Source organism: Mytilus galloprovincialis, chromosome 10, assembly GCF_965363235.1.
Source record: "Mytilus galloprovincialis chromosome 10, xbMytGall1.hap1.1, whole genome shotgun sequence".
In the NCBI taxonomy this organism is placed as follows: domain Eukaryota; kingdom Metazoa; phylum Mollusca; class Bivalvia; order Mytilida; family Mytilidae; genus Mytilus; species Mytilus galloprovincialis.
Genome location: NC_134847.1, coordinates 77,900,737 through 77,915,677, shown reverse-complemented (window position 1 = coordinate 77,915,677; position 14,941 = coordinate 77,900,737). Strand labels below are relative to the sequence as shown.

At 31.2% G+C, this 14,941-nt stretch overlaps 1 protein-coding gene and 1 long non-coding RNA gene across 2 annotated transcripts in view; both read right to left on the bottom strand.

Annotated features, from left to right (window-relative positions):
* The window catches only part of LOC143048448 (uncharacterized), a 37,402-nt gene extending 23,523 nt beyond the window's left edge, over window positions 1-13,879 (bottom strand). Inside the window, exon 1 of the mRNA XM_076222134.1 lies at window positions 13,456-13,879. Coding sequence (XP_076078249.1) covers window positions 13,456-13,764 — 309 coding nt within the window. The 5' untranslated portion in view covers window positions 13,765-13,879. The remainder of the gene's footprint in view (window positions 1-13,455) is intronic.
* LOC143048447 (uncharacterized) lies at window positions 1,641-7,855 on the bottom strand. The gene is made up of 3 exons (XR_012969838.1): window positions 6,861-7,855; window positions 5,318-5,388; window positions 1,641-3,527 (listed from the first exon to the last, which is right to left on the bottom strand). It is a non-coding gene; the product is annotated as an uncharacterized LOC143048447 (long non-coding RNA).
* Window positions 13,880-14,941: the final 1,062 nt, after the last annotated feature.

The following is a 14,941-nucleotide window of genomic DNA, read 5'->3' as shown; positions in this document are numbered from 1 at the left end:
ATTATCTAATGTTGGCATCGCCAACATCTGCAACCGGTCGTGGGTTGCAGCTCGTTCTCAACTTCAAATCAGTAGCCAGTCTCAATAGGGTAAATATTACTCAACCAGATAAGTGTTCGCTAAAATGGGCTATCTACAGATAAACGGATAAACCCTGCGCTATGTACAACGGGCTCTAATGCCAGTCGGTGCTAAAAATGTCCACTAGTAGTTAAAACTGTTTCGCTAAAATGTCCTGCGCCTATTGTCCAAGCTTCAATAAAGTATCCCTGTCAAAAACTTACTGAGTATCCAGAAAAAATTTAATACACATACTACAATATATATATCCATTTGCATTATATCAATCTTTTTAAATCTATGAAAAATACATTTTGAGATACTGTTTTGTTCTCATTCATAACTTGTCATAGTTCCATTATGAATATAATTGTTTTCTCTCAGTTGCATTAGCATGGAGATAACAATATTTTATTTAAAACTCCGACGGCATCAATTGTGGATTTGATGGTCGCAATTACACCGCCGACACTCGGCTAACCGAGAGATTGGTCTGTTAATCTATATTGAGTATGCGGCTATATCGGCGGTTGGTCTGTTAATCGGGTTGGCTAAAGTCTGTTAATTAGGTGTTATCGAGAAAATCATTTGAAATTCAGCATGTTTCAATGTATAACTTTCTAAATATATTTTCATCATAAAAAGTATTCATGTCTAACAAAACAATTCAATGTTCTGAATTCAGTGATGTAATTATTATTTTTCTAGCTTCGATGTACGATCTATAAAATGAAAAGGCGGGTTACTCATCAATAAATTTATACACATTTTACACACATTAAACGTACACAAAATGACACATTGGTTAAATTTACTTGCATTCAATATTTTGAACATAGAAAAAGGAAAGGCATTATGTTTGTTAACCATATTGATATCATTGTGTGAAAAATCTACACGAAAATCTGTATTTTGGTGACATAAATCAATCTTTATTTAAAACCTGGTCTGTTAATGGGTCGGATGTATAAAACCCGGTCTGTTAATTGGTCTGTTAAGAGTTATGAATGGCAATACAATTATAATTTTATTGCTATATGGGGTGTTATCGGATGAAATGAGTAGGCTCAAGACGAGCGGCTAAAATATACGAAAACAACACATGAGCAATGAAACATAACATATACGGAAACAACACATGAAATTGAAAATTGATAAAAATGGTTTCAAAAAGTGTAATATTAAAGTAATATACATTTTTAATTGTTCAGCTTTTGATAACTGTAGAAAACAATGTATTGCATTTTACTATAGAAATAGCCCAAATACATTGAAGTTTTATGACTTAATGAATTCAAAAAAATGTTCAGAACTGAACGAACTATGTAAACTTATTAAATGGACATCTATGAGAAAACCATGCAGATGGTGCTCCATGCAAAGTTGTTTGATTTTGATGAAACTTTGCTGACATGTTCAGGTTGACCTCATATGAAAGTCATGCAAGTTTGAAGCCCTTACACTGCTGGTAACCATGGCAGCGATAGGAATTTAGGGTATTTTCGAGTTTATTTATAGATGCATTTACTGAAATGCATAGATTTCATAAATTTCTCAAATAGAAATAAATACTATAATACTTCTGAGTGTTTAAATACTTTAATAGCACAGATAGGATGTGTATGAAGTATAAATCACATAATTTTATTAAACATAATGATATATATAGAAAATAAGGGTGTGGCAAAACACATAAAATGATAAAAAATATGGCCTTTTCATCAAATCACACTAAAACAGACACTACAGCCCAAAAGTCGCTTTAATTTACCCTAAATTTCAGAAATGCTTTGCATTTTCTTTGGTTCAAAATATTTTGAAGGGATTTCGGTTGCAAATTAATTTTATAGATTTTATTGATCATTTAGATAGCCTCCCCCCCCCCTTTTTTTGTATTTTCGCAATAAATTGAGGAATGTCTCATATTTTAATGAAACCAAGCATTCAAAAATAAATACTTGAATTATACAGATTGTAACATGCAATATAGGTAAATCAAATAGAAAATTGGATTTTTGTGTCTCAAACAATAGTAAGCATTAGGCTTAAAAAAGGGGGGGAGCTGCCAAAGACAATTTTTTTTTTGGTATTTTTTTTTATTCCAAATTCCTTTAGTTCACTTGTCCCTATTACTTTAAAGAGTAAAATCCATTCATTTCTTCCTAGTAATCCTATTTTTGGTTAATGCAGCTTGCTAATTACTAAAGTTGTATTCTGGTTACTGAAAAATTATATGAAATTCAATGTCAAGTTCATCATATTGAAAAATCTAAAGTATTGACATTCAGAAGTTGTGTCTGACAGGTAAACAAAATTAAGACATGTTGCAACCTTTTACTTGCATGCTGGTTACCATATAAGTCATTTTGATCATGAGTACCTGAGACAGTGTGGATAAAACCTGAATTTCTATTGTACAAAGGGAGATAATCCAATAAAAATGCTGATTTTTAAAACCTTAAAATTGCATGTACATATTAATTTAAACTAACATACACTTCATCAATTTAATAAAATATAAACATATCTCTATTTGGTTATCTGGAGAGAGAGTTAATAGTGCATTTGAGCATATACTATTGGTTTGCTTTTGTTGTAGTACTTTCTAAAATTCGCCTAAAAAAATGTCTAAATTTATAAATTCTCTTTTAGCATTGATAAATTTTTAAATATCTCAATCTGTATAAATGATCATAAATGTTATTATTTTTTATAGCATTAGTATTATATTTAACAATCAATGAAGATGATACAATAACACTAAATGGTGCTTACATGCAAGAATAAGATTATTATAAACATACATAAAAGTTAATTCGAATTGACTTAGCAGCACAAGACAATTGTTGCATAAGGTATGGAATTTAGGGAAGTATTAAATTGTTTCCATACTATCTTATAAGAATTTATATACATGTAACTACATGAACTATGAAAGGTAATTTACTAATAATTCAATCAATAAAACTAGTTAGTCAATCTAAGAAACAATTTCTGACAAATGAAAATATTATTATGTTTATCAAATGGCCAAGTACATTCGTAATCTTCTTTATTGTCTTCAATACTGATGACCTTTTAATACAGAAGTAATTTTAGACTTCTTATTCGCTGATGAGAAAGCCTTGCTGATGGTGAGACAGTGAGAACATTCTATTTCCTAGCAAATATCTCTCTCTTCTCATTTGTGTTGCAACTGTGTGTTGACTTGGTGGTTTTCAGCGAGATTCACATTGCCGTTTTTTTCCTTTTTTTCAAAGCATATGAGTTCCATTTCAATTTATTTTTATTTGAGCTTGCAATTTTTTAACATCAACAGGAAAATTCAAAGACAGATCAGAGCCTTATTCAAGTATCAGTAATATTATCTAAGTTTTTCTTCATCATAAACATGTTTATCAACAAAAATGTGTCTCAGCAATCAGTCTTCTTTCATGAACTCCAGTTATTTTTGGATCACCAAATGTCTGTAAAAAATAATAAGAAAACAATTGTTATCCATTAAATGATTGAAATTTCCTAAAAAGAAATTAATTATTACCTTGGTCTTAGTGTAAAATGTTTTTCCATTATCACAACTCTGACATTCCAGTACATAGAATAAGAAATAAAGTATACTAGCTAAAAATGGACCTAAATTTGATTTTTTTCTTATTCCAAGCTGCAGCAAACTTAATTTTTATGAGGTTAATTTTGTAGATTTCATCTTGTATTTATGACGTTATGACAATACAAAAATAGGGAGATGAGTATTGATTGCAAATGAGACAAATATCCACAAAAGTTCAAATGAAATGAATGTAATGCCTCTGTACAACCTTCAACAATGAGAATAAAACAGCTCAAGGGTACATTCTATTACAAATGCAGAGATTGCACCTTCATCAGGTGTGGGGGGGACACTATATAGACACTACATTCAAACTTGATTCACATGATACAGTTCAGAATTTGGATTGTGATGAATTATTAGACACATCATACATGTAGGTTTCTGACACAGAATAGATGTGGTAAAAGAACTGATGATTTTGAAATTGGATTTGTGCCAATATCCAAAATCTAAAGTCTAAAAGACATGATTAGATTTATCATATCAAAAAACCCCATATATGCAATTTTTTAATGAATTTAAACAAAGTTTAAGTTTGGACCCCAATTTGAATCAACTTGAAAACTGAGCCCAAATCATAAATCTAAACATGCTAAATGCATGATAACATTTAGCATAGAAAAAAAACCTTCAATAATATTTTAATAAACGAACAAAGGTTTTTTTGCCCCCGTGGTCTTTTTTGCAATTTGAAAACGAATATTAACAATCTAAACATATAACATGTATAAGAAGTATTTAACCCCAAAAAGTACAATATACCGTTTAATTTTGCATAATATCAAAGAACACCAATTATTCAATTGTTTTATGAAATCAAGTTTAAATTTGAACCCTTTTGACCCTTTAGCTGATATAGACCAATTTAAAAACAAGCCAAAACATTTGAAATTGGTAAAACAATAAGCATTGGAAACAAATATATAATTAATTTTACAGCTAATTTTCTAAGGCATGTAAATCTAAGACTTCGGTTAGCTTGCATGGTTTGTTTGTATATTGTACAATCGCAATTGACATAACGTCTAATCAAATTTAAAAGTACTCCATAAAGGTTCAAATATGCCTATATTTATTGTTTGAAGATATCAACCTTAATTACAAAGCTTGAATCAATATTTATACAAACAGAGCAAGCAAACCTACCAAAGTTTTACTCTACACGCATTAGGAAAATAGCTGTAATAATGGTAAAAGTGTTTTTTCCAAAATGAAAAATTCAGGTTTACCATAAATGCATGTATACTATAAATGAGGATCTCAGTGTCAAGCTGACAAAAACACATATTTTTTTCTAGGTTTAATTCTTATAAAGAGAACAATTCCAATGATGAGTAATGAAAATTTTGTTGTGTAAATTGTACTGATATGGCCCTTAATTGATCATAAAATAATAATTTGAGTGTTCTGTGTGTTATTTTTACTTTTTGTTTACCAGATTGAACTTTTAAAATTGAAGGGTTAATCTAATTTATTGATAATTTATCATGTTTTTACAATAAAAAATGTAACTGGTCAATTTCCAATTTCTATATTATATGATTATATTGCCACAACACAGGTCTTATTTGCTGTCTATTTAGTAGTCTCTTGTTATGACTTGTTTGATTCATTTTTTTTTTATCAATTATATCATATATTTACCTATATGATCTCCTATCATATCTGCTTTCATTTTAACATTATTTTTGTGCTTTTCCATCTTCAACATTAACCTGTTGATAAGAAATAAAATATTGTATATTTGTACATTTGCATGATCAGTACAGTGAGTTACATCTACATGTACATTGTACATTAAGTTGGCTTAACATAATGCATTGGTTCATTGAAAAAAAAAGTTTTGTAGATATGATAATTTATTTGTGTAAATGTCATAAATGCTATGATATCAATCACATCATCAAGTAATTTATTTCTTCAGTATTGTTATTTTGAATTTGTTTTATCTGAGTAATCTGTAATGTTATAATCTCATGTTGCCCCTTCTGGGCCCTTTAATTTGGAATACATTTGTAAGCATATTCTATTCAGATTCTATTTTCTTAACGATAGAAGTAAAGACATGTACAAGTTCTCTTTCCATGTTTATAACTGTGATACATGACCTGCACTAAGGAAATGTAAAGAAAAAGTCTCACAGTAACCAATTTTTAGAGAGAAAAAAACCCAGCTCATAGTCTGTAAAACATTTTTTCGAGTTTGAGAACCATATATTGTATCAATCTAGCTGCATTGTACAATGTACATGTAGTACTGGTAAAGGAATGAATAAAGACAGGAAATTCACAACTCTTTGGGACCTATATTGTGACTTTAACAGTACTTAATCAAAACCTGTCACAAAAATCTTTAGGGTAGAGATAAAAATAAAGGTAGGTAAGGGTAGTGCGGTTAACACACATACTTTTTAGTTGGCATAAATGTACAGTAGTTTTCGTATGTTTATGTAATTTATACGTGTTTCTTGTTTCTCCTTTTTTTTATATAGATTAGACCATTGATTTTCCTGTTCGAAGGGTTTTACACTAGTAATTTAGGGGTCCTTTATCCATGTTTATAGCTTGTTGTTCCGTGTGAGCCAAGGCTCTGTGTTGAAGGCCGTCCATTTACCTATAATGGTTTACTTTTACAAATTGTTATTTGGATGGATAGTTGTCTCATTGGCACTCATACCACATCTTCCTATATCTATCTACTGAATGTTTTCTATTTCAATGGGTTGTATTTAGAAAAAAAAAGGGATTTGAAGCAACCATTATTTTTAAATTAGGAGAAAAAAACCAGAGTCAATGGACTCTATTGACAATTTGGCAAACAAACTCAGGGCGAACAGACCTAATACCGGAGGGCTTTGTAATAGAATATATATTTATCATGATTATTATAGATTTCTAGAGAGACTGAGAGAGAAAAAAGTTTTTCTATTAAAATTTAGAAGGCAAACACATAAATCTTTTAGTTTCAGAAGAATTTTAAATCATTATAAATGTATGTCAATGAAAATTAAATCAGTGTTTGCTTCAAGAAAATTATGTAAATACCCCCCCCCCCCTTTTTTTTCCCCAAAGAGAAATAGTCTATGCTCTTCTTCCTATATTTATGTGTTGATGTGATGTTTCTACAGTAGGTCTTTTTATGGTGTCAAATTGCTTTTTCTAACCACAAAAAAAATTAACAAACTTACCAGAACCAACTGAAACTGAAAGTTTTGCTTTGGAATTTCCGTTGCTAGATTTGGAAGGGTCATGAAAGGATGGCAGCAACTCATTTTGTCTTCTTGTCTACTGCAATCCAACTCCTGTCCATGTTTGCAGCATATGCATTTTAAAATGTGAGTCTGAAACCTAGGGCTAGACATGATAGTGATAGTCTAGCCTCATGAGTCATGTCTAGACTATAGCGATCTGATCAGGATCAGACTTATCCCAGTGGCAGTGGGAATGTCTTTGCCACATGATTTGCTATGTCTTTGTTACACTCTTTCAATAAAAATAAGTTTTTGGCTACACCATATTCATCTAAAATACCATTATTTCCTATCCTTCTGCACATTTGTTGATTTCCCTCCTTCTGTTATTGACACTAAATCTACCTTTTATTGTGAAGAGTTTTACAAAGGGAGATAATTTTAGCTATATTTTTCAGTTTTTCATCTTTTATTCAAATAAGCTTATATCAATTTGCAACCAAAATCCCGTTAAGAAATACTAGTTTGTAGTGAACCATAACGTTTAACAAAATATTTTTTTCAATTTGAGTGACTTTTGAGGTTTTATGGACATTTTCAGTACAGGCTGAATTCAAATTTTTAAAAAACACAATTATGTCAATAAAAATAAAAACAAAGATAAAGGTTGAAATAAGATCCAAATTACAGTTTATTTTAGTAGAAAGTCTGAATTTTAAGGCCAAACAATTTTTTTTGTCATATAATACTTTGAACTATTAAAAAAAAAAAACCCAAAAATGTCCATTTTCAACAACATTTTCCAGCAAATTTGGTACTAAACTAGAATTGCCCTGTATTCACATAATTTGAGATAAATTGTCATTTTTTAACCATAGAACTATTAGATGTACTTAATACTTTACTAGGAACCCAAAATCAGCTGAAAATTCCACAACCCCTTTCATAATTTTTTTTTGATTTTGCATGGTTTTCTCGTAGACATCCATTTAAGGAGATCAATAACAAATTGAATTTTTCTGGGTGAACAATTGTGAATGCCTCTATCTACTTTCGTACATTATTTATTTATGTAATTTTGAAATATGTATAATTATCTCTATACCTTTGTAATTTGGTTTGTGAGAATAAAGATATACATACATATATCATGTTGATTCTGTTTAATTGTCATGAATGACACAAATTTGTCATCTACATTTGTAACCAGTATATAAATAAGAGATAAACGTCGTAATGTAACTAAAAATCAGTAAGTAAAATATATTGAGATGACAAAATATGAAAAATAAAGAAAGAATAATGAGTAAGATAGATAAAATGTAGAAAAAAAATGACATAACAATTTAAAGAATACAGAAATAAACAATACCCCCAATCCGGACCCTCATGGTATACACGAGAATCTGGATGGAAACGCAGAATATAGAATAATATATAAGGACAGTAGAGAGTGATACATTGCTAAAAACGAGAGAAAAATAATACTTGTTTAAGAATACACACATGAAACACCGATGGCTGTTGAAACAGTAACGGATTGCGATGTACTTATATTGGTGACAAATTCTAGAAGTTTACATGCGGACAACTATGGTGGCAGGTTAATGCCATTTTGCGTTTTAGCGCTTTAGCGTTTGCGCCTTACATATTTTATATGGCGAAAACGCGAACCCGATTTCTCGTTTTCGACTTCGCGATTTCGTGTTTTCGCGATTTCGTGTTTTCGCCCTATAGAATATGAAATGTATGGTTCTGATACACACATGAATATTTATTATATATAAATGGAATTAACAAGCACATTTTAAATTTTGTATTTACACCAAAGTCTATTTTTTGATTTCAAGACATAAATTTGCAAACTTACAAATAGAAAAAGAAATTTAATATTTTTTGATTGTTTTAAGCTTTAGATGGGCAAGGACTTTTTTTACAGATTTTTTGAGATGGGCAAGGACTTTTTTTACAGATTTTTTGAGATGGGCAAGGACTTTTTTTCAGAATTTAAAAGGATGGGCAATCACTTTTTTAATGAATCAATATTAAGAATGCAAAGGCCCATCCATCTGATAAATATTGAACGGTCCCTAAGATGTCTTAAAATAACATTAAGTTTCATGTAATGTATCAACCTGTGGCCACTAATAATTCTAATATGGCTAAGCCAGTCTTGGAATTAAGTATTTTCTGGACTTTTCATAGTTTATTACAAACATATATTTATAAATGTATAAATAATCTGCCTCACCAAGTTTGTGTGTTTGTAACATGTTTTCTGCTTTTTATTGATCTGATGAGATATAAAAATAAGCCCTTTTCAACTGTCAGCTTATTCTATTTTGTTCATAAATTGTGCTGAATATGTACAACACTGTCCTAAGAAGCAAAAAATTTAACCCCTCCATATTCTGTATGCTCTTGTGCCAAGTAAGGTGTCTGTGATTCAGTGCTTCAATTTGATTTAATGCTGTGTAACATATTTATTTTTCATTTATTGCTAAGATTAAACATTTCATAAAATTGTAAGTTTTTTTGTTTGAATTGTTTTACAATTATCATTTGGGGCATTTATAGCTGACTATACTATACATGTATGTGGTATGGGTTTTGCTCATTGTTAAAGGTTGGATGGTGACATTCAGCTGTTAAATTGTATGTATTTGGAGTCTGTTGGTAAAATGGTCTTATTAGCAAACATACCACAACTTTTTTTTTTATACATAATACATTCTTCATGTATGCAATGACCAAGCTATATCTTATCATAATTGAAAGAACATTGGTTTACCTGCAGCTAATTTTGTATTTACATCAAATCTACCAACTCCTCTTTTATTCTTATTTGCATAATGTGTTTTCCCTAATCTAATTTTAGCAACATCTCCACATTCTGAACATTGTACATACAAAATACCAGCAACACCATAAGGTTTAACTCCCAATGAATTTTGTAAGTGTAAGGGCTCTTCACATTTTGAACATTGTTTCAACTGCTGAACAATGTAGTCTAGTTCAACCACATATCGACAGTGGTTTAGTGGAAGTAAATCAGAGGGTAGCGGTAAGAAGTCAAAGTCAACATTTATATCATTATCATCATCAATTACTACTTCATGAATATGATCTTCTAAATTAGGTTCAACCTCAAAAGCATCATTTATACATAATTCAGATGTTTCAATTGTTTTCGGTTTGGCATATGAGTGGTCAGGTTCTAACTCTGAGTTTTGATTATGGACCGGGTCAAATGAAGGGCTATTGTGGTGGTCAGGTTCTAATATGTTTTGAGAATCTGAATCAAGTGGTGAAATATTGTGGTGGTCTGATACTGATAGCAATCCACTTCTATGAAACACTAGCCCACTGATCCTTTTGTCTTTCTCGAAATTCTTCTTTTTTGAAAATTTTCCTTGTTTGTTTCTTTTAGGCATTGTTTAGCAGACGATACTATATTTTACGATTGTCGTGATTTTATAACAAAGAATCATCATTCAAGGATTTACAAAATTTCATTAACTAATTCTGAACATACCTTTTACATACTCACCACTTATCTCTTTCTTTGGGTGGATCTACGTGTTGAAAATTAGTAATACAGCTTAAAAATATACCGAAATGAATACAAATTATCACAAACATTGATAGTCATTCTAGTATAGATATAAAAGCTGGTTACTTGTCGAAATATTGAAAGCAAGTTTCTTCCGAGATTCCAAAATGGCGTATCTCGATGTCAACAAACCGTAAAAGAGTCGACTTTGAAGTTTCAAATACCGTCTTCAATTTAATTTCTGTGAATTATGAATCGAAAAAACAGTAACCTAGAACAGAAATAGCTAGTGTTTTATAAATGTTTATTATCAAGAAGAAAGTAAATATTTTGCGACGTTCGAACCGATTACCGTAATGGATGCGCACCAATCAACTCAACGGGCGCGAAAATTTAAACCCGCGAGCCCCCTTAAAATAACCAAATGTAGCTGCATTCGCTCCTTTCCGTTTACTTCTTTAGAGTGATTTGTAAACAACATATGATTAAGTAATAGAAGAAAAGAACCAATTGGATGATGCTGACGAATTAGGGTTTAACGTCCAGTGACAAATATCATGTTCATATGTGAACGAGAACACGTTATATGTGCCCTGTGTTGTATTAGAAAGACATTTTCATTCGGAATTGAGAACGTGCTACTTCGAACAGACACAAAAATTAAGGCTGATTGAAAACATCAATAAAAAAATTCATGGATATTCCAGAGGCCAATCCATATCACGCTATATTGAAGTGACACACCCTTCAATAAAATGCAAAGAAATTCAAAATAAAAATGCTCTTTCTAGGATACTGTTGCACCGTATTGTCATTTTTGTTTACTCAGGAACATCTCATTCTTAAATTTGTCAAGGGTAAAATATAAAGGTAGCAAAATTATTGTCGTGGCTAAATAACTCTCAACTGACACAATTTCAATTGTCCAACCCATTAACAGACTTTTTTCCCACAATTTTCACTAAAACATGGTATTATTCACGTTATTTTACAATTACAATTATGAAATATTTACTAATGTCGATTTATTTTTTAGAACCACAGTACTATTTTTTGTCCTTTATATAAATGATATCTAAATTTGTTTGTTTCGCCTTTTATTAAAAAAAATTGCTATGCGTATCAGCATAAATACTACATACTTGCGCGACGCCTTTTAGTTTTACTGAAAACTGCGCAAACTAAGAAATGTTTTTGCAAGTGCAAAATGTTCTATGATAGATATCATTTTGTCAGACACTTTTCTTTTTTTGATTTGGTGCTTATAACATTCCAAAAATCTGTATATTTAATAGAGTTTAACATTAAATTAAGCGTTTTACTCTTAACAGACGTATAACCAACCCGATTAACAGACCAATCGCCCATATAGCCGCATACTCAATATAGATTAACCGACCAATCTCTCGGTTAGCCGAGTGACGGCCGTGAATTACCCGTTAACGCGTCGCCAGTAAACTTAATTTGCGACCATCAAATCTCCAACTGATGCCGTCGGAGCTTAAAATACCGGGCCCTAAAATACAATGCAGTTATCTTCTAAGTATATATTCACATGGAAAAAAGTTTTGCAACACCGAATTGAAATACAAATTAAAAAAATACTCTTTATTTTTTGTGATATAATTTGTTGAAATATATTTAAATTGCACCTGAGTTTAATCAATAAATATCGACTTGATAAGTTCTTATCTGCACATGCAGCTACTGTACCCGTAAACAATAAAACAGATTATGTTCATCCTCATTGTTTTCAACACTTTAAAAATAAACAAGTTTATAAAGTTATGTGATTGACGCCTTGTAATGGGTCCTCCACAACTCTTAACTGCAGCAATATGGCAGATTGTCAGCATGAGAGAAGCAGGTATGTCGCTGTGACAATTGCACGTATTGTTGATCATCACCATTCCACTATATGTCGTTTTGAGAATAAAAATCAGACAACAACCGATGTTAAAGACCTTCCGTGATCTGCTAGGGAAAATCAAGTATAATAAAGGTAGGTCAGAAGGAAACCCATTAAAAACAATACAATCCTAAAAAGAGAGTGGTTGCCACACAGGAAACTTTCAACAAGAACTGTTCGAAATAGAGTCATCGCTACTGGTTATCGTGTGATAAGACCATTTCAGGGACCTTTTGCTACGAACAGACATACAGTGGCCCGTATCCAATGTAGTGCAGAGCTCACCAAAGTTTGTAATTAGCATCATGGAGGAAGATCCATTGTTCGGCTAATCTTGAAGTTCCTTGTTCTGATTGTAGCCTGGATTTGAACCATATCGAGCATATATGGGACACTATTTGGCGTAAAGTTCGCGAAAGGACACCCCAAGTTCAAACACGTCATGAAATAAACAATGCCCTTCATCAGGAATCGTTGCGGTTACCTCAGCAACAAATTAGTCGACTGGTGGCAGGAATCAGAAGACGTCAAGAGGCGGTTATCCGTTTGAATGGAGGCTGTGAACAAAGTTCTAATTCTTTGGCGTATATCGATCAGCCATGATGTCAACAATCATCTTAAGATTAATTTTGAAATGTCTGACATTGTAAAGTTCGACTACAGTAAAAGTTGTAAAACGCATTTTTTGTACAAAAAATACTTCATGTTGTTATCAATATTGTGGTTAGATAAAACATTTTGTTTCATACATTGTTTTACTTGTATCAATGCCAATGTTATCATTAACTATGTTTCAATATTATTTTACGAGTATTTTATCATCTTCTATCTAAAATAAGAGGCTGATTTTTCAAGGTTTAAAAAATCAAGGTGTTGCAATACTTTTTTCCATGTGTATATGATGTGTATTTGACATTATATGATGTGTATTTGACATATGTCTGGTATTTGACAATACTAGTATGTCAAAATTACAATCATTATATGAAGTGGTACTTTTACCACTTTATATCCTCTTATACATGTACGTAATCTTATGTATTCAACCTCACTATTCGAGAAACCTGTTTGCTTTATCCGCAATTGATTCCTTGACCAATATAGTTAAACCCTTGAAAATAACAACTTACCTTAAGAGCAACATTCTTCACTGGCTTGGAAAATGTGTCAATGTTTATGATTATCCCAAGTAGTGCTGACAAGTCACATGATTCATCAAAAGCCGTGTACTGGGTCATAAAGGTTTTTAAGAATAATTTTGAGAATTCTACGTGACTGGTCACTTTGTAGTCGTAGTTACCAACATCTGTTCGACGAACTCGTGGTATCAAATGGTTGTTATTGATTGCTTCATAGTTCAAATTATGTCCTGCATTTGGGTATTGTTTAAGTTGGTCAGGATATATCTGTGTTTGAATTCCATGCGTTTTTTGTATCATACTGTACAAGTTGCGTGTAACTGGTTCTGCAAATTTTCGCAGTGTTGGGGCTAAAACAGACTGAATGCATATACCAATAATCAGCCATCTTTTCTCATTGTCTTCAATATCAGCATTAATGATTTCTAAAAATAAATGCAATGGTGAACATAAACTATTACCTTACTTCCTATACATTTCTATGAATATAATTGGTTTAAAGTTGAGAACGTCTATATTCCATATAAGGTTAGTAGGCGTTGCTTTTTTCAATAAACGGTAAGTAGTGGTGTATCGTCCCTTTATAAAAACATCACGGTGCTGTGGAAAATTGTTAAAGGTTTCAAAAAACGAAGAAATTGATGATGACAGATCGAAAAAAAAATATTTATTCATAAACTGATGCCTTGTTCCCACGTACATTTAATTCGAATTGAATTCAAATCGAATGCGAATCGAGTTCGGTAATCGCGTATTACACAATTCTCTAGTTTAATTCAAATCGAATTCGAATTGGCTAATTCGCATTATCCAATTCGCATAAGAAATATGTTTTCGGTAAAACGAATCAGTTAATTCGAATTAAACGGTTGTATGGACACTTTCTTAAATGTATTTCGAATTAAATTATAATTTATCAAAGAAAGGAGAGCAGACTGAGGTACTGCTCTACATGTTCCCGCCGTTGCGTGTATTCTGATATAAGATAAGTTTTTAAGTTTTAAAAAGATACGTTTTAAGGCACAGTTGAAAAAAAAGTGTTCAAGCCTGGTCAAATCAGAACTTGAAAATTGGTATTTGCTTTTCCGCTAGTACAACATCAGGTATACATTCAAATATCATCTTCAATATGCATGTAAGTGTAACCTACCAATTCAGAAAAAGATGTGATCTGAAAAATTCAAAGGTAGCTGTCAAAATATAATGTCTATACTTTAACAACTTGCAAAGAAATCCCTTAGCCTTCACTTTGTTACCAAAAAATGTGTTAGAGATTAATGGATTTATTATAAAAATATAATATTTTAGGGAAACACTATTCATCAAATGTGTATTTAGTAAGAAAATTATGATTTACACGCACCTTTCTTAATTTTATAACAATTACAGAATTTGGCGCGCTTTGTTTATTTTAAAGGAGCCAGAACAATGACGTTACGTCACAGTACATTTTACAGCATCAGAGAAAAAAAAACAA